Source organism: Ochotona princeps, chromosome 15, assembly GCF_030435755.1.
Source record: "Ochotona princeps isolate mOchPri1 chromosome 15, mOchPri1.hap1, whole genome shotgun sequence".
Taxonomy (NCBI): Eukaryota; Metazoa; Chordata; class Mammalia; order Lagomorpha; family Ochotonidae; genus Ochotona; species Ochotona princeps.
Genome location: NC_080846.1, coordinates 10,682,350 through 10,702,882, shown reverse-complemented (window position 1 = coordinate 10,702,882; position 20,533 = coordinate 10,682,350). Strand labels below are relative to the sequence as shown.

General features: G+C 48.4%; 1 protein-coding gene across 4 annotated transcripts in view; it reads left to right on the top strand.

Moving 5' to 3' along the window:
• ABTB3 (ankyrin repeat and BTB domain containing 3) overlaps positions 1 to 20,533 on the top strand; it is a 364,832-nt gene that overhangs the window by 85,067 nt on the left and 259,232 nt on the right. For 2 of the 4 annotated variants that reach the window (XM_058673529.1, XM_004589571.2), the window contains exon 1: positions 16,375 to 17,999. The exons of the other annotated variants lie outside the window; for them this stretch is intronic. In XM_058673529.1, coding sequence (XP_058529512.1) covers positions 16,838 to 17,999 — 1,162 coding nt within the window. In that variant the 5' untranslated portion in view covers positions 16,375 to 16,837. Of the gene's footprint in view, positions 1 to 16,374; positions 18,000 to 20,533 lie in introns of those variants that run through there. 4 annotated transcript variants of the gene reach the window in all.

Here is a 20,533-nt window from a genome sequence, read left to right as displayed (position 1 = left end):
AAGGAACCCATGCAGGAGCTAACAAGAGGTTGTGGCAAAGCCCCCAACCCCAAGCCACTGACACTAAAGCCCAGGTGCCCTTGATTCCATTCATTCCTTTCTTTGTCCATTCATTTATTTATTCACTCAACAAATAAATAGGTGTTGCATACTGGGTGCCAGGCATTTTGTAATGATCATATCTCCTGGTATTGAGAAAACAGTGCTAAAACTCTTCAATTTTGGTAAGTTAAGGGTGGGTCAAATAAATTAAAATGTGTACTCCCTATCTGTTTTTAATTTATAATTTTTTTCTGTGTGTTTCTGACTAAAGAACATACCCATGTACCTTCATTGTCACATGCTTGCTGAAAGTTTCACAGCTGACTTCTTTTATGTGTGTATTATTTGCTTAACAAGATCGTAAATTACTTGAGATTCTGGAGTCTGTCTAATTCATTATTGAACTGCCTTACAATTTGCCTGCACTTGCCAGTACAAGGCATACTGGACTCAGAGGTCCCTGCTGCATGAAACAAAAATGGTGTTAGGAATTTTGGCTGTAAGCAACAGCAGCCTGCCCTGAGGGATTTAAGCAAGAAAGGGTTTATTGGAAGAATGTAGCTTGCAGAAGCAATTTTATAACACCAGCTGGGTTATGCTGCAGTGACAAACAGCCCCCAGTGTCCCGATGTCTTAAACAACAAGTTCATTTCTTACATCCCTAATGTGTCTACTGATTGGAAGGGTGTTTCTGCTGTTGTAATGACTCAAGGTCCAAGGCTGAAGCAGGCTTCACCAACTCATGCTTCCCTGATGCTGGAGCGGGGAAAAGAGAAGGGCATGAGGGCAATTACACATCTGCTCTTAGAGCTACTCCTCCCTACCACTTGACTAACCAGACCAAGGCAAATGACCACTCCCGATCTCTTAGGAGGTGGGGAGATACATGTCCATTAAGCAGTCCAGATGGAAAGTTCAATAATTTTGATCAGCTTTGATAACTCCACAGACTGTAAAACTATCTTCCATGAGTGCTTGCTCCCTAGTTGTGTGATTTATGTTACTCATTTAGCATTCAGGATCCTATTGGGAGGCTCCCACTGCTCAGGATAGTTCATGTCCAGTGCTGCATCAATAAGGCATGTGAGAGAGGGCATATGTTAGCCAATTAAAAGTCCACACATATGGTCAAATTCATCTCCTTGTTAAAGTTCTATTGGAATCTGTACTGGTGATCAGTGAAGACTAGAACATCCTGGATTGGGGCTGGCATCTAATTCTTCAAGCAGTCAGTGCTAGATACTCAGAGCATATTTATTTTTAAAGAAAAAAATGAAATGGGTGGCACAGTGAGTACGGCTGCTGCTTGGACACTCACAACACATAACAGAATACTAGTTCTGGCCCCAGCTTCTTGAATTCCAATCCAGTTTCCTGCTGATGCACTTGGGAAGGCAGCAGATGACGGCTCAAATATTTGGGTCCTGGCCATTAGTGCGTAAGACCCAGATGGAGTTTCAGACTCTTGGTCATTCAAATCATTTGGGGAGGGAACAGTGAATGGAAAATTCTCTCTCTCCATTTCTCTGTGTGTGTGTGGGGGGGATGGTTCTCTTTGTCACTCTTTTAGATTAGTCAATAAATCTTTTAAAGGAACACATTAATAAAGAAATGATGTTTTATATATTCTTTGGCTTTAGCACTGGACATTCATTAATACTACCCCTACATGTTTCCTGAAGTTTTTTTCTAGGACAGAAAGTTGGAGTTCAAATGATTGTGTAAAAGGCTGGATTCATCCAACCATGCTTGAGGACGGGCAGCCTCTGCGAGACCAATGATCCCCCTCTCCTGGGGCTGGGGTTTTTGCCTGCCTTCTAACCATTAGAGTGTGACAGAGGTAGCAAGCCCTCAGTTCTGAGGTTTGGGTTCAGACTACCTGCTCACACTGATGCTTCGAGGGAAGCCTGAAGCTTCCAGGCCTCTGTCCATCTGAGTGGTCTTGCAAGTGGAACCCTCTCAAGTGAGAGTTGTAATAACTGTAGCGCAGCAACACCTCCTTGGTGCACAACTGTGAGACTTGGCAGCTGAGTACCCAGCCAGGCTGGCCTTCCATTCCTGACTGAGAAGCTAAAAAATCATGTTTGTTGTTTTACAATGCTAAGTTTGGGAATAATTCTTTATACAATATCGACAACTCACATACTCTTTCATACATTCATTTAATAAATACCTAAAAGCACCATGAGAGGTCCCTGGGACTTATTGGTGCTGGAATTGACTTTGGCCTTTGTGGAGTTCATTCACTGAAACAGGTTTGTAAGCAGGGAATAAACAGGGGCTTTAAGAAGCAAATGTTCATCATGAACCTCTCCAAAGGGGAGAAAGCATTCAGTGGCTCCCAACCCTTTAAGCCTCCCTCCCCCTTGCATTATGAGGCTAATGTTTTGTGGAGCACATATTGGAAAGTTCTCTATTAGCTAAATGAGCAAATGACTAAACTTGTAATTTTAAAGGCTCCCCTATAAAAATTTCAGAGTATACTCTCTTTGTTCATTACCAGCTTAATAGCTATGTTTTCTTTTTTCCCCAGACCCCATGCGCAATTTCACTAATTTATTTAGCAAACACTGACTGATTATCGACTATGTTGTAGGCACTGCAAGTTCTGAATTGTGGCTTGCTAATGCCACTCCTGTTTTTTCCAGAAGTAGCTTTGGAAATGTGCTAATTGTTTCATTTTGTGAGTAATGGTTTCAGGCACGATATTTGGGCAACAAGCAAGGGAGAGAGAATGGAACTGGTGAAATGTTAAAATCAAAGGCTTGTGTGTACTGAAGCAGAGCATTGTGCTCAAGGAGAAAAGACATAATCAGTATTGAAACAGTGCCTGAAATACTTCACTGGACTGTATTTAAGAATGCTGAAAGGATGTTTGCAACAAATAGAGCCGTGAGCAGGTCTTTCAAATTGAAATGAAGTTCTGGCACGCTTTTGCCTCACTGCCATAGTTCCTCCCATCATAACCTGCTCCAGCCAAGCCAGGGAGTAGAAGCAGCAGGGCTTCAGTCCACCTTGCCTACGGGCGTTCCGAGTTCCACAGTTTGCACAGGAAGCAGGAGGAAAGGGGTACCTGAGTTATGAGACAGAGGGAACAGGAAAGCCTCTCGAAGAATTCATGTGACTTCCCAGATTCCATGAAGCAAGAAATTCCTGCTTCTTTGCATGGAAGGCATTTGGGGGGCTGGTTTCCAAATAAGAGCACCACAGATGGGTCTAGCCTAGCAAGTGAGACCTTAGTTGAAGCTACTATGTCTCACATCAAGGCATCTGGTTTTGGTCACTGGCTCTGGCTCCTGACTTTAACTTCCTGTCATTGTGAACCTTGGGAGGCAATCATGATGGCTCAAGTAAGTGGTCCTTGCCCCCCTCGCCGACCTTGAAGAGCTACATTGGGATCCTGGCTCCTGGCTTTGGCCAGCCCAGTGCTGAAGGGTTGAGGGCGTTTAGATAAAAGTGGGTAAAAGCTCCTTCTCTCTCTTTCCATCTCTCTTTTTCACACTTTCCCTTTCTTCCTCTCTTCCTTCTGAGTAAATAAAAAGTAGTACAATGGAAAGAAGTAAGACAATCAGGTAAGGAGAAATGGCATGGATTAAAGATTTGAAAGTAACCATGAAGTCTTAAAGTAAATTATGGGGTCATATTTCTCCTCTTATGAATAGGGCAGAGGGCCCGGCATGGTAGCCTAGTGGCTGAAGTCCTTGCCTTGTGTATGCTGGGAACCCATATGAGCACTGGTTCATGTCCCAGCTGCTTTATTTCCCTTTCAGCTCCCTACTTATGGCCTGGAAAAGCAGTAGAGGACGGCCCAAAACCTTGGGACCCTGCACCTACGTGGGAGACCCGGAAGAAGCTCCTGGCTTCTGGCTTCAGATCAGCTCTGCTCCAGCCATTGTGGCCACTTGGGGAGTGAACCGAAGATCTTTCTCTCTGTCTCTCCTTATCTTTGTAAACCTGAATATTAAAAAAAAAAAAGAATCTTTAAAAAATGTATAGGGCAGACATTTCTATACTTGATCTTAGCCAAAAGGCTGAGAAGTGATAGGGGCAGAAATTTCTAACATACCAACCTTAGAGGAAAATAATTCTCATAGGAAAATAAATATGAAGGAGGAAAATGACATATCATGAGGACAGAGAGGACATAGAAGGTGTTAATATCGTAACTTTATAAATTACTCATGAAAATCCACTTTAAAAAGACAAACATTTTAGAACTAAAATAGGTGATAAGTAGAAACAGCATGCACAGGGAATTCTTACAGACTTCACAAAAATAATCCGCGGCAGTGGTAATCAAATAAATGTAGACACTGCATTGCAATGTAATGTCATCCAGGAGATAATGGCTTAGTATGTGGATGCAGGCTGCCTGGGTTGCTGCTTCCTGGTTGTGTGACCTTGAGTAACCTGCTGAGACTGTTGGCCCGGTGTCCTCATCTGTACGATGAACCTTACAGGACTGTGGTGGTGTTAGGCAAGTTGGTATATGTCGTACATTTAGAATAGCCTGGCACATTGGGGATGATGTTATTATTTCTCTTATTAGAGTAACAGCATGAAATAATAATAGTAAGTAATGTCAATGGAGTGAAGGGTGAGGTACGCCTGTACACTGCTGGAGGGAAATACATTGGCCTGATCTTTTAGAATGACCATTAAGGGTCATGCAACAAGCGCTTGGAGTATTGCATTGCCTTGAACTAAATTCCATGGGATTTCCTTGGGAAAAGTCCCAAGGAAATTAGAAGTCAGGTATATATAGAAACAGCTATAAGGATTTTTTTTTTCAGAGCTGTGTGCATTTGTGCAACACTAGGGAGGATCTAATGGCTAACAGTAGATAAATTGAGCAAGCTATTGGGCATGCATTCAGAATTCCATGCATCATTACAGAAGATGTAAGCAAAAACTCTAAAGGGCATTTGGGGGACAATTGGAATGTGAACTATATATCATTAAATAATATTTCTATATCAGTGCTACTGCTTAAGCATGACACTAGTGTTCGAATTTCTTGTAGAAGACATGCTGATGTCTACAGCTTACTCAAATGGTTCAGGGATGACAGAGCACGTATATTATGTGCACATGTATACCAGAGGTGGGGAAGGGAGGGAGAGAGAACAGAGGGTACATAGAAGTTAGTAATAGCTTTAATGAAGGGTGGATGAGGTATTCATTGATCAATCTTTCTCTCCTCTGAAAGTTTTCAAAATGAAATGCTTAGAAAATGTATGATAGCACGTGAAGACAGAAAGCACGTTTTAAATTAAAAGATAGGTTGCACATCAGTAGATACAGGGTGATCCTATTTTTTTTTTTAACAAATTAGGATTAGATGGCAGCAGCTGATGTTTATTGGATGCTGTGTCTGTGCTAAGAACTTTGTTAAATACCTAATATGTGTTGCCTCATGCAACTATAATGCTACAAAGTTCTGTAACATTATAATTTTTTCTCATATAAAAAGAAAATAAGGAATGGAAATTCAGATGTTAAGTACTTGCCTAAGAATCACACAACCAGCCATAGGTCCTGGGAAACAGATCTTTTTGACCTCCAGTGCATAGTCTTAATCACTGAGAATATACTGAAATCTGCTCATTATGTTTATAGCTAATCATCATTAACGAAGGCTTCAACGGTACATACTTCAGAGGTACATAATTCAGAGACGTAATAGGCTAGAGCAGAAGGGTGGGAGCTCTTACTGAAGTGTTACCACTTGAACTTAGTTTTGAAGAAGATGCTTAAGTGTAAAACAGCTCTCTCCCCCGCACCCCCGCAAAAAAAAAGCAGGAAGAAAGGGACAACATTCAATATAGAGGGAACAGCATGAGTTAACTCATATTACGTTAAAGTTTTGAAGTGAGGTGTGGGTGCAGGTGACCAGAGCAAGATGGCAGCGGTGAGGTTAGAGAGGGACAGCACAACTTCTTTTTTTTTTTTTTTTTTTTTTTTTTTAAATTCATTAATTACATTGTATTATGTGACACAGTTTCATAGGTACTTGGATTCTCCCCACCCCTCCCCAAACCCTCCCACCATGGTGGATTCCTCCACCTTGTTGCATAACCACAGTTCAAGTTCAGTTGAGATTCCCCCATTGCAAGCATATACCAAACATAGAGTCCAGCATCTTGTTGTCCAGTCAAGTTCAACGGCTTCTTAGGTATACCCTCTCTGGTCTGAAGACAGAGCCAGCAGAGTATCATCCCGATCAATTAAAAACTCCAACATACCATCAGCAAAAATTTACATCATTATGGAATTAATTGACATAGTAATGAGTAACCAATATGTTAAAAGTAAGTGCGAGTTCTTAACCACCTTCTGTGACCACCTCATTGACATTTCAATTTTAGTTTATACACAACATATAACAAACCTAACATAACATGTTATACATAACATCGTGTCATCTTAAATTAAGGCAAACATGTGGTATTTAACCTTTGGGGATTGGCTAATTTCCCTTAGCATTATGGTTTCCAGTTTGGCCCATTTGGCCACAAAGAACTGCATTGTTTTTTTTAATAGCTGAGTAGTATTCCATGGAGTAGATGAACCATAGCTTTCTTATCCAATCCTCTGCTGATGGGCATTTTGGCTGCTTCCATGTTTTTGCAATTACTGACTGCAGCACAACTTCTTTTTGTTGATGATGAGAGCATGCAGACAGAACACAATGAATCAAGCTGGAGAAATGAGACTGGCACCAGGGAGGGGGCTCTAGAGGACAGTCCCGACAGGAGCTGCTGCGCTGTTTTACCAGAGTAAGGACGATGGAAGGCTCCGTGGAAGTTCCCTCCGCTGGCAGTCAGTGGGATTCTTCGGGATGCTCCAGAATGAACAGCAGTGCTCCAGTGTTGTAAATACCCTAAGTCCATCTGCGCTTCCTGACCCAGTCACCAGCTTGCTTGTACTGCTGTCCACACCTGCCCTTCTGTCGTGCTTTGTCTACTCTGTGTTACTCTACTGGTCAGCTTAACCAGCAGGAGGCACTGGCAGGAGATGGGGGCAGGTAGAGGGGACAGCTCTTTTGTTTTGTTTTTTTCCCTTTCTCTGTCTGCTTCAGGTTGTCTCCTGGCAGCTACAGCTGTGCCTTACCTGCGTGTCCTACTCCTGCCAGACAGCTCCTCCGCCTGTTCAGTGCTCTCTAGGATTCCAGATGCCATCAGACAGCCTGGTTTCTGGGTTCTGGGAGCCCTACCTTCTCCCCACGCCCTCCAGGCTAGCAGGTGCAGAGGCTGCCTGCTGAAGCTAATTTCCAGGGGCCTCCTTTCTGTCTCTTTAGCTCCTCATCTCTGCCAGCCTCTCTGTAACTGATGTTTGATGTTAAATCCCTGCAGAGGAAACCACCCAAGGTGGCTTTTCTCCCACTCTAGACTCGGACACAGGTACACTCCTCACTCGGACAGGTACACCCTTAGTGCATAGAGACCCCCTCGCTGTTTGTAGAATTGCATAGGAAGACAGTCACTTAAGCAAGAGTTGCTTGATTCCTGGCCTTGGGACAGAGCAGTGACCCTGTCTTTGTAGAGCTGACATCTTAGTGGAGGACTTTGGTGACCCACTCAAACACTGGGGAGGGAACTGGTCTGTTTTTCCTGTAATCACTGCCTGGAGCTTCCCCAACTCAGAAGGTCTGGCTAGGAGATGAACACTTTTGCATGGAAAATGGCATTATACCACGTTGAGGGCAGAATCTGTGCTAAGACACCCATTTACCCATTCCAACAGGTATTTCAAGAGTACCTACTATGTGCCAGGCAATGTGTTTGCAGCAGTGAGCAAGACAAATAAATCTACCTCCTTCTGGGTCATTATGTGTATGTGGAATGCCAGACATTAAGCAAATCATGGGAATATATAATTAAAAACTAGGACTCCGAAGGAGAAGCAATGTGTGAGAGCGCTGATAATAGAAGAACTGACTTTGCTGGGAGTTTTAGTAGTTGGGCAAGGCCTGGGTTATTGGTGGGGGGTTTGCCACCTCACGTAGTCCTCACACATGAGAGGGCAGAGACCAAGTGCCTATCCTATTTGCTTATTGTTCTCCTAGTTGCCTCCATTCTCACATTTTAATAGACCAGATTGTTGGCTGATAATGAACTTGGAAAGGTCAGCATGGCCTCCTGGGTCCACTAATTAAATAAACTGACCTGGAGAGTGAGAGTCCTGGTGGAATGGAAGGCTGCAAAGCTGTGCTTGTGGTGGTCACTCTGCTGGTCACTCTGCTGGTCACTCTGCTGGTCGGTCTGCTGGTCGGTCTGCTGGTCGCTCTGCTGGCCGCTCTGCTGGCCGCTCTGCTGGCCGCTCTGCTGGTCGGTCTGCTGGTCGCTCTGCTGGTCGCTCTGCTGGTCGCTCTGCTGGCCGCTCTGCTGGTCGCTCTGCTGGTCGCTCTGCTGGCCGCTCTGCTGGTCGGTCTGCTGGTCGCTCTGCTGGTCGCTCTGCTGGCCGCTCTGCTGGTCGCTCTGCTGGTCGCTCTGCTGGCTCACAAATACTCCACTGGACCCGTTGCCTAGGTGTTGAGACTGCATTTTCTGTTCCTTTGTTAGACCACATAACTGGCTTTATCTACTGAAATATGAGCATAAGTGATGTATGTGTGTTATGACTTTCAAGAGAAAATTGCAAAAGTCACAGTGCTGTTCTTTTTCTAAAATTGTTTATTTATTTGAAAGGCAGAGTTAGAGAGAGAGAGCTGATATCTGCTGCTTCATTCCTCCAATGGCTGCAGTAGCCAAGGCTGGGCCAGGTTGAAGTAGGGAGTCAGGAGCCAGGAGCTTCACACCAGCCTCCCATGTGGATGCAGGAGTCCAAGGACTTCTGCTTCTGCTTTTCCCAGGCACCATAGCAGGAAGCTGGATTGGAAGCAGAGCGGCCAGATCCAATGAATTCCTAATGGGATGCTGGTTTTGCAGGTGGCAGCCTAGCACTTGAGGCCACAATGGTGGCTGTGCACAGTGTTATTCTTACTTTCTGTACCTGTTTTTTTCTGCCTTGTCTCTTTTCAGAGCATATGCTGGCCTTCCTGCAGCCAGAACCCCTAAGTGAACACCATAAATAAAATAACCTTATTAACCCATACTGTCCATTGCAACCTAAGCAAGAAATGTATTTTTGCTGTTTTCAAGCCCTAGAGCTTTCGGAAATGTTTGTTACTGAAGCACAATCTAATCTACCCTGATGTATATATAATTTGCATGTGTGCGTGTGTGCATGTGTGCGTGTGTTTGTGTGTCTGCGCACGCACATTCCCCTGCTCTCAGCAATGAGTGACCAGCTGCTCTCAAGTAGGCAAGTCAGGCACAAGAAGTGCATTATGTTCATGAAATCTAATAAACTGAGATAAGCATGATTTTTCCCTGTTTTTGGATGAAAGTTAAAAGCCAGCACACAATGGAATAAGTGGAAATTGGGTTTTGAACACCATATGCAGTATTTTGCTAGGTGGCTCTTGAGCAGAAGAGAGAGGGTGGTAGAGTTGAGGAAAGGGAAATACAAGCTTCCACGTGGGGAGGGCACCTTCAAGTTCTCTGGCCTTGACCGGAGCCGGAGGGTTGGCTCTGCATGACTGCTATCCTGTCCCCCCTCTCCTAGGCAAGCTGGCAGGTGTACTGATTTCTGGAGCCGAGGGCCATAAAGGCTGTCAGCTAATCATGGTCTCATCACTGCTTTCAGGATTATGTTCAAACTCAACAAGTTCTTAGGGCCTGTGGGCTACACTATGCTTCTGCTCTTCTCCCCAGCCTCATCTGCTGTGATTCCCTGGCTTCATCTCTGAGCCCAACAACGTTGAACATCTGCTGCTTCTTCCAAATGATTGAACTCTCCGTTGCCCTAGGACCATTGTACAAGTGATTTCTGCTTTTTGGAATTTTTTTTTTTTGGTTGGCTAATTCCTATCCATCCTTTAAATCTGCACATCCAGAAATCTATCCCCGATTCACTCAGCCTTGGTTATGAACCTCTCCTTGAAACTCTTGGTATCCATTCGATGAGTGCCCCTGCCCAGCCCAGCCAACCCCACCTCATTACAGCTGTGTGACATTGGTTAAGGTAGTGGCCATTGGAGATTGGATTGTCTGGATTATCATCTGAGTTCATGACTCCATAGTTTTTTGAAGTTGGGGAAAATTACTTTAAGTCTCAGTTTTCTCACCTGTAAAGTGGGGATAGTATGCGCAAGGTACTTAAAACAGTGCCTGGCACAAAACATGCTTTTGGTAAGTGTCCAAGATTAGAATGTTTATCATATTCATGGACCATCTGGGGGTCCACGGGTGGAATCTGGGGCCAACAAACATAGCATAATAACTGTATGCAAATAGTTTTTACCCATATGTCTGTATTTTGCTAGGTGGCAAGCTAATAATGCATTTCTACTTGGCCAAAAGATGGATGACCCAAAAGATGTGGAGAATTGCTGTTGGGAAGTCCATGCACACATTGATAACTGCTCTGAGAACCCAATGCTATTAACAGCTGCAACTATACCCTGGGTTGAAAAAGTTGCCTTAAAAAGTGTAACGAACTTTGGTCATTATGCTATCTACTTATTCTGCAAACAGGTGAGCGATTATGTTGACACCGTAATTCTCACTTTCAGGAGAGAGTTCAGACGTGGGTTTATACATCCCTCCCTGTTTTGGAGTAAGCTGAAATTGGGCTCATTTATAATCTTCTACCCAGTGACAGGGCCTTCCTCTCACAAGGATGCTTACCTTATCACAGGGATGGTTGCTGAGGTTTGTACACAGTGTCTGTGTGTCTATGGGGTCAGCTGCTACTCGCAAGGGTCATTCTCAGAAATGCCACCATGAGACATGGAGCTTATGCCTTCATGCGTGTAGTTCTTGAACCTCCCTTGTTACGAATCTCACTGTACTTGCAGCTCCTAGTAACGTCTGGGCTTTGGCAGCTTCTACTAGGGAAGCTAAGCTCTCATAGCACAGTGCCGGATCTGTAATAAATGTAACAAACTCTATTGAGTATTCACTATGCTAGGCAGATCCTGTTTCAACAGCTCATTTAAAACATTGAAGAATGTAGTATTTCTCCCCCAGTTAAAGATGAAGTACAGAGGCACAGCTAGGCACAGAGAGGCTGAGGAACTTGCTTAAGGTTATAAAACCAGAAAGTAGCAGAGTAACCTTAAACCCCAGTGGCATGTCTTGGTACTGTCATACATGGTAGATGATCAGGAAACACAAGATGAAGAACAGAACATGTGTGAGTCCAGCTGGATGAGACTGGTTTGCATGATAACCTGTTGTATTGGTTACAGTGCTCACACTTTGATTTCTAGGATAGGATTCAGAATAATGGACAGAAGCTACTTTTACATTCTTTTGAAGATAACTTTATGATTCTGGTAGAGAAGATACTTTTTGTTGTCAAAAGCTCAGAAGTTTAAAAGGAGATGAAAAAGACGACAACATCAGGACCAGAACTAGAATAAACAAGATCCCTTTTGAAAATTGCCAGAAATGCAACAAACTAGTTATAATTTCCCACCATTCAGGCAAGTTCACATACATATATACTTATTTAGCTCTCCACAAAACATTTTACATAAACAGAATCACATTTTATGTGCTTTCCCAAAAGCTATTTGAATTTATTTTCCCACGGTCAATATGCTGTGTAAATAAAGGCCATCATCATTATTCTTTGCTACTGTTCACTATTCCCTTGTATGAGTGTTTTATAATTCATTTCATCTGACCTTATTGAAAGGCATTTCCCAAAGTCCTGTGTGAAAACAACATTGCTGTTGTAGTTTGAACAGCCCTTAGCTCCCCAGCTCATGCAGATGTATCAAGCCCAGAGCCTTAGGTTAATGGTTGGTGCATTCAGAGTGAAGGTTTGAACTAATTATGGAGTCTGGCAGGCGAGCCTAGCCAGAGGTACTTCAGTCACGGGAGGCTTGTCCTTGCAAGGCAGTTCCTGTGAGAAGTTTGCTGTCATAAGCCAGGTCCACCCCTGGGTCCGCCTCTCTGCATGACTTCCACCATCCACGGCCCCCATCAGATGCCAGACTAACAACTTTGACCTGCGACTCTCCACCACTGGGAAGTTGAAATAAATCTTATTAATTCTTAAGAAGTTCCACCTGGGTGTTTTGCTTATAGTCGTGAAAAGCTCACTAGTACAATTACCAAGAGCATCCTGTGTCCTTTTAGAAAATGTGCACGCAGCACCCTGGCTGACGTCAGAAGGCGTGACTTCTGGGAAATTAGAGGAATGCACACCACCACTCAGATGCACATTAGCGGACTGTCAGGCAAAGGATTGATTGGTGTCTGTCCTGTCCTGACTGCCTTTACTGGCACTGACTGTAAATTTTTGCTAATTTTTGCTAATTTCATAGAAAAAAAAAAACCACTGTCAGTCATTTAATTTCTACTCTTTGTTTATTTTCATCTTCAATATTGGTATACTGTTTGCATTTCTTAGAGGATGACATATGTATAATTTGTCATTTTGAAGAATTATTTAGATACAATAAGGATAATAAGCAGAAACAGCCAAATGTGGAATCAACATACCAATTAAGATTTTAAAAAATCAATGAAATTGGGCTCGGCAGCGTGGCCTAGTGGCTAAGGTCCTCGCCTTGATCCCATATGACTGCTGGTTCTAATCCCTGCAGCTCCACTTCCTCTCTGTCTCTCCTCCTCTCAGTATATCTGACTTTGTAATAAAAAAATAAAATAAATCTTTAAAAAAAATTAATGAAATCTTCTGTAGTTAAAAAAAAGGGAATATTTGGATGAATACTTAACTGTATGAGGAAATGATGAAGCCTATAGGAGACTATAAATTTTGAGGCTGTTTCTGAGGAAATACTGGAGTGAAAATACTTTACAAAATCATTTCAGTTTTCCAACATATGCATTTGGAAGAAAAAGGCTGGAGGAGGGAGCTAAAAAGACCAGAAAGAAATGTAAAAAGCTGTTATTTTGGAAGTTTTGCATTTTCTTTTAAATGTCTGTTTTGGGGGAGAGAGATGGAATTTCCTAAAAACAGTAAGGTATTTATGAGTGTCAGTGCTTGGGATCACTCTCCATCAGTCTCGGTATTATTATGAATGGTTTACTTTTCTAAGCCGAGCAAGTGTCTGCTTGGCTTATCCCTAATTCCAGGGAGCACATTTCCTTTACTGGCACTCCATTACGGCCAAGGCTCCTGCTAAGTACAGCATGCTGTGTGCAACGGAGCAGAAGTCAAGTACACAACACGGAGACATGGAAAAGAGGAAGGGCATGCCGGCTGATACAGCCCGTCCCCCTCGGCTCAGGCTTGAGGGAGTTGTTATTTTTTCCTTCTGATGCAATAAGAAATAAAGAGTTATTGCTGAAAATAGGAAAGTATTGAAGATAATCATACTTACAGAGTTATCATATATGGAATACCATGCTGAATCCTATATATGGAAAATTTCGTTTAATCCCCAGCAACCCCCAAAAGTGGGTATGATTATTTTGTGTGTTTCAAAGGTGAGGAAATAAGTTGCAGAGAGATTGAATAAGTGACCTCGGGTTACATGACTGCAAAAGCAGCGGAAGCACTACTGGAGCTCACGGCGGCATGCTGCCCTAGAAGTAAATGAGTGAATGTGAAGCCCCTTGCTTTCAGGCCCTTTTCTAGCTTTGTGTGGTTCTTCTTGCCGCCTGAGCGCTGCCAAGGGATCCTCATTCAAGTGTCAGCACTGCAAGGTGGGGCCTGCAGGCTTGGGAGGTGTGAGGTCACCAGGGAAGCAGGCAGAGAAAAGTAAAGGGCTTTGGGAATGAGCCCTGAGCACACGTTCCTCAGTCAGGGTTGCTGAGTACAGTGGAGTCAGCCTATGGAAAACCGGTCAGCAGTGGTAACCTAGAAGAGAAGGAAGGAGTTTACAGGGTGGTGAGGTGGGTGCGGGGGGTGGGGGGGAAGATGAGTGCTGCCAGCCAAGGGAGCAGCATCTGCAAAGGCATATCTGATGGAAGAGTCAACACACTCAGTAGGAAACATCAAGGGATTGGAGATGGCTGGAGCGAGGGATGCAGGTGTGTGTGTGTGTGCATGTGAAAGCCTACTTGCATGAGGGTGTGGATGTGTCAGGGTGTTCAGGAGGCTGCTGGGGCAGATGGGTGGGGGTGGCAAGAGGCCAGAGAGGAAGACAGGACTGAGATCATAAGACTGCCTCTGAAAGATTGAGAGTGGCTGCAAGGAGGGCTGGGGTGAGTCCTGAAGCCCAGCTCATCTGCATCAACTTCATCCGTAAGGCAATGGAGAGCTTAATGTTTTGGAATAATGAAATGGGAGCTCGTCTCTTGGAAGGTTCTTGGACTGGATGGTTTGCAAAAGGAAGAGGAGGCAGGAGGGGAGAAGAGCAGCTTGTAGAAATTAAAATAACCAGCGGGGCAGCCACAGGGTGATGGTTGGGGAGCCGAGATGAGAAACAGACCATCCAGTAGGTGGCCTGAGAAAGTCCATTGGCTCCTGCCACCCTCCGCTTCATCGAAGTGAAATATGCATATGTATTTAAGATATAGAATGTGCTGTCCTGAGATACATATAGCTTATGGAAGATTACCACAAGCAAGCTAATTAAGAATCCATTGTCTCACAGTTACCTTTGTGTGAGTGGTGAGATGAAAGTTCTCTGCAAATATCAAGTATACACTCTGATATTATTAACTGTAGTCATTATACTGCCCGTTAGGTCCTCAGAACCATTCTACTCTGTTACTGTGAGGTCAACTTCTTCCTTTAGTAGAGTCACAAATAAGTGAGGTCATACAGTATTTATCTTTGTGTGTCTGGCTTATTGCACTTAACAGAATATCTTCCAGGTTCATCACATTGGTAGGAATAGCAGAATTTCCTCATTTCAGGGGATCAAATAATATTCCACTCTAAAAATTGCATGTGTATACACACATACATGCCTGTAATTTCTTTATTTGTGTACACATGCTGTGGTTGTTGTCATATCTTTGCTACTGTGATGCACACGGAAAGGTGGATATTTGTTTTAGCGACCTTATGCTTTTCGAGTCAGGCCATCCTAGTTCTGTAATGGCCGTACCAAATCACATCCCACCAACAGTGTACAAGGGTTTCCTTTACATCCCCACCAACATTTTCTCTTCTGGCTTTCTGAGAGTAGCCAGATTAACAGGTGTGAGGTATTAGCACATTGGGAATGGTCTTGATTTGTAGCTCACTGGTGATTAGCAATGTTGAGCCTCTTTTCTTGCACCTGTTAGCCATTGTGCACCATTCAAACCCTTCCTTAGTTGACAATACTTATTGTTAGCCTGCTCTGTGCCAAGTCTGGGCACAGTGAATCACCTGCCTGGTGTGGGATCTAGACAAGGACTCAGACTAATGACCTGGTGTGACCCAGGGGCTGGAAATCAGCTATCCCTGAAGGCCAGGAGGGCAGTGGAAGCAACTGAGCCAGGCTCAGCAGAATAGGGATGGGCCACCTAGTGGGCAAGAGGCAGCGTGTAGGGCTCTGTCTCCAGGTGGTTAAGATCTGGCTGCTTCTTGGATGAGCTGGAAAGACAAGCAAAGATTACAGTGCCCTTTTGGCACAGAAATGCAGCAAAAACTTGTACCTATATTACACTGGTCCTGGAAGTAAATGTACCCTTTAAAAGACTGAGCCATGTAGAACCAGGACAGCCTAGTGCAGCAGGAGCGCTCCCTCCAACACACTCTAGGGACACTGAAGCATGGACACAGGCTCCTGGCTAAGCCCTGGTGACAGGTGGCTGGCCTCCACCATCGTCTTGACCCCTCTGCCCACCCAAACCCTGTCCTTCCACTGTGGAGCAAACCGGGATGATTCATTGGTTTGGTACTGTAAGTAGTAGGTAGAGAGGGGCGCAGGAAATAGGAAATACGGAACAAACAAAAATAAGGAAAATGAAGTCTGAAATGTAGGTAGGGGCAGAAAGCCTCACTAGGCAGACACTTACAGAGTCACTGGATCACCTGCCCAACACCCAGCGCCGACACTAAAGCCAGAACCCTGAGCTGTAGGGTTCCAGTTGCCGCGTTGCTCTGCTCCCACGGGTCCCCAGGTGCCTCCTCCATCCCCCTGCCTCGGGCCGCCGCTCCCCACTTGCCCGCAGCCTTGGTCACCGCCTGGCGTGGTTTGGGGGCGGGGCCGCGTGGAGAACAGGAATGTCACCCTCCCCCCACCAAAAAAAAAAAAAAACCACCGGCGCGAGATAATTAGCATCCTCTGATCCCATTGGCCCTCCGCGGGGCCTGCTTTGCATACGCCAGCCCCGCTGGCTGCCCGGGGTTTGCTGGGCTTCGGCCGCTGCCGAGCTCCAGTGCGGGACGGGCGGGCGCCGAGCGAGGACGGGCCGGAGCGGGCAGCCGGGGAGCCGGCAGTCCTGCCGCGACGGTGGCCGGCACCCGCTGGCTTCTGCGCCGCTCCGGGCTCCCAGAAAGGAGGGGACCAGACACTTGTTTTTTTTTTTTTTTTCCTTTCTGGAACAGCCGGAGCGAGTCCTGACGAGAGCTTCCCTCCTGGCCTGTCACGCTGCTCACCGCGCCCCTCAGTCCCAGCCCGGACTCTGGAAGATGACCAGAGGCGCTGCCCGGCGTATCCCAACGGCGGCTGCTCGGGGAGGCAGCGAAAAGTAGTGACACGGGCTGGCGGCGGCTGGTGGAAAAGTGAACCGAGGCGGTGCGGACTCGGCTCTCCCCGGCGCGCCCCGCGCGCCGCCCGCCGCTCCTTGGCCTCGCCTCCCCGGCGGCCGCAGCATGAAGTGGCGCAGAGATGGCCAGGAGAGGTAAGAAGCCCGTGGTGCGAACGCTGGAGGATCTGACACTGGACTCGGGTTATGGTGGCGCGGCGGACTCTGTGCACTCCTCCAACTTGTCTCTCTGCTGTTCCGACTCGCACCCGGCGTCCCCGTATGGCGGGAGCTGCTGGCCGCCTCTAGCTGACTCCATGCACAGCCGGCACAACAGCTTTGATACCGTCAACACTGCCCTGGTGGAAGACTCCGAGGGGCTGGACTGCGCCGGCCAGCACTGCTCGCGGCTGCTGCCGGACCTCGACGAGGTCCCCTGGACCCTCCAGGAGCTCGAGACGCTGCTGCTGCGCTCGCGGGATCCCCGGGCAGGCCCCGCGGCCCCTGGCGGCCTGCCGAAGGACGCGCTGGCCAAGCTGTCGATGCTGGTGAGCCGGGCGCTGGTGCGCATTGCCAAAGAGGCGCAGCGCCTAAGCCTGCGCTTCGCCAAGTGCACCAAGTACGAGATCCAGAGCGCCATGGAGATCGTGCTGTCCTGGGGCCTGGCAGCGCACTGCACGGCGGCCGCGCTGGCCGCGCTGTCCCTCTACAACATGAGCAGCGCCGGAGGCGACCGCCTGGGCCGTGGCAAGTCGGCGCGCTGCGGCCTCACCTTCTCCGTGGGCCGCGTGTACCGCTGGATGGTGGACAGCCGCGTGGCGCTGCGCATCCATGAGCACGCAGCCATCTACCTGACCGCCTGCATGGAGAGCCTCTTCCGGGACATCTACGCGCGGGTCGTGGCCTCCGGGCTGCCCCGCAGCTGTAGCGGTCCTGGCTCAGGCTCCGGCCCGGGCCCTGGCCCTAGCTCGGGCCCCGGGGCGGCTTCGGCGGCCGAGAAGGAGCGGGAGGCGCCCGGAGCGGGAGCGGTGAGCGGTGGCGCCTGCAGCGCAGCTAGCAGCGCCAGCGGGGGCAGCAGCTGTTGCGCCCCGCCAGCAGCCGCCGCCGCCACCGCCTCTGCCAACGCCGCAGTCCCGCCGGCCGCGGCCCCCGCCGCCAACCATCACCACCACTACCACCACCACGCGCTGCAGGAGGCTCCCAAGTTCACTGTGGAGACCCTGGAGCACACGGTCAACAACGACTCAGAGATATGGGGGCTCCTACAGCCCTACCAGCATCTCATCTGCGGGAAGAACGCCAGCGGTGAGTGGCCACCCCCTCGCGCCCAACTCGGTCAACTCGCGCCGCAAGTTTGCCTTGGGTCCCCCTCCCTGGCCCAGCGCCTTTCCGGCCACCCGCCGCTGTCTCAGGGATCTGAACGAGGGGTTGGGACTGGGGAGCGGACAGAGACCCACGGGGTCCCCCTTGCGCTTGGTACCCGCGTACCCAACGCGGCTGCGGAGGTGCCCCCCAGTCCCGCCCCCGGAGTGGAGCGGAATCGGCCCAAGGCTGCCCCCGGCCAGCGACGGGGAAAAGCTAGTACCAGTTTTTGGAGCAGGTTCGATTGTTGGCGCCGAGTACACTGGGTCGGGTCTTACACTGGGACCCTGTTTCTTTCGACCTTGAAGGTGACACCTTCTGAGTTCACGAGTTTGGCTTAGAAGGACCTGGGCGGAGGCCCGTCCCTCTCCCGGCCACCTGGTTTCTATGCCTCGCCCACGCCTTCGGGGGACAGTGGGGGGAGTGGGGGCCCGCGGTGGGAAAGGTGGGAAAGGTGGAAAAGGTGGAAGGATCCAAAGTGGTTTTCTAGGCCCAGAGATGGTCGAGGGGAAGATGTGGGGGCAGTGTGTCGACTTGTCACTTTAAGTTTTTCCAAGGCAGTTTCCTCCCTGCCCCGCTCCCCACCCCGCCCGGGGCTGGGGGCTGCGGGCTGCGCAATGGACACAGCCCTTCGTCCTCCTGCCGTCGCTGCCCTCTGCTGGGGGAGCTGAGACTGTCACCCCATGGCTTTCGGGGCGCCTCCAGAGACCCCGGCAGGGAGGGTGTGGGGGCGGGGTTCAGGTAGGGGCTCGGCAGCGGAGGGCGTGGCTCTCAGCAGGTTCCGTCGCCCTTGCTGCGGGCGTCTGAGCTGGCTGGATTTGAACCTTCAGCTCCCGCGACGGCGGAGGGGTGGGGCCGTGGCGCTGGGTTCCTCAGGACTCGCGCCGGCGGTCCCGAGCTGTCGGGGAAAGCCAGAGCCAGACACTTCAAAGCCTCAATTTTCCACAGGAAATGGCAGAAGCGTAACTGGAGAGGCCAAAAACGAAATCAAACTTTGTTACATATTGGGCGGTTTGGCAGGAGGTTGAGTGGTGGGAGCCGAAAAACACGCGGCCTCGCTGGGCGGATCTCGTTCAAGTTGGTGCCTGCCTGCCCGCCTGCCTGCCCAGTTTGCCCCAGTACCCGAGGCGAGAGGCAGCGGGCGCGGCGCAGCCCCCGGGGGTGCCTAAGGTGTGCAGTTGTCCCGGGGGAGCGCCCGTGTCGCCCTCGACCTCCTTTTCCTTGGGTAGGATGGCCGGCGGGGGAGGGGCAGGCAGGAGCAGAGTGGGTCGGGGTGCCGGTGGGATCCACGCACCCCGGGATGTTTATCCCGGGGCCTCTCCTCTGCCCCAATCAGCCGCCCCGAGGGGGTCGCAAGCCCTCAAGCGCCCCCACCCCCTCCCACACACGTGAAGCCTTGAAGGGAAGTGGAAGCACCTGGCGAGAAGGCCGCCGTGCTCTCTGAGCGGGCTTCTCCAAATGAGGGATTCACCTGTAAACCCGAGCTCGCGGGAGGTGGGTGGTGGTGGTGGTGGTGGATTGCTCCTGGTTTGGACCCTACCCCAGCCAAAAAGTGCAGAGGGGGAGCTTCGTCGACTTCCCACCGCTTCCCAGTGTGGCCACCCCCCATCCCACCGCCCTGAATTAGGCTGTTCCTCATAGGCCGCCCCTCCCTCCATGTCCCTTGGTGTCAACTCCCCCGTGGGGGAAATCTGTGTCCTCTGTAAGTGGTGATCCTGACCAAGCCCCTTTTAGTTCTCTGGGCTCTCTGAAGCCAGGGGCTGCAGAGGTGACACCTACTCATCTCCCCCCAGCCCAGGTCCTCCCCCCAGGTCCTCCAGTTTTGTCTGCTTGTTTTGGTAGCTGATGCATTTTGTTTATTCATCGGCTTGACTTGTATGATCTTCCTGTCTTCTAAAGACAGTGTTTGCTGTTTGGGAGTAAGTATCACTTAAGGAGGGAGAAACCCACAGCCTTGCTTTGGGCGGGGTGTGTGCCAGCTGGATTTGCTGCTCTCACAGTCTTCCCCACACCACAGAGCCCCACTCCTGGCTTCCAGGGCCTCTGCAGCCTTCCCTGGCACAAGAGACGCTGTCATTTCATTGTGATCTCTTCATCTCGTTGCTCTAGGCTCCTTTAAAAGGGCAGGAGAGGTCAGGAACGAGTGATGAGTGTCGTGTGTATCTGAACTGTACATTTAAACGTCAAACCTACTGTTTAGTGCAGCAGTCTTTCTGATGTGCAAACCTTATTAAGGAGAGCATTCCTTACATAGTAGATCCTCCAACCCTCCACCCCTTAACTCAGTCACATCACTTGCTCATTTGTGAATCCATGTTATTCATCAGTTTTGATTGAGCAGTTTCCAGGTGCTGGGGGTTGAGCAAACAATGGGGGCAGAAGTACTAACAAGCTTACCCAGCACTAAGGCCCTTGGATTAGAAAGTTTCCCTAGGAAAGGATGCTAAGATTGTCTTCCCGTAGGCCCAGCTTGGTAG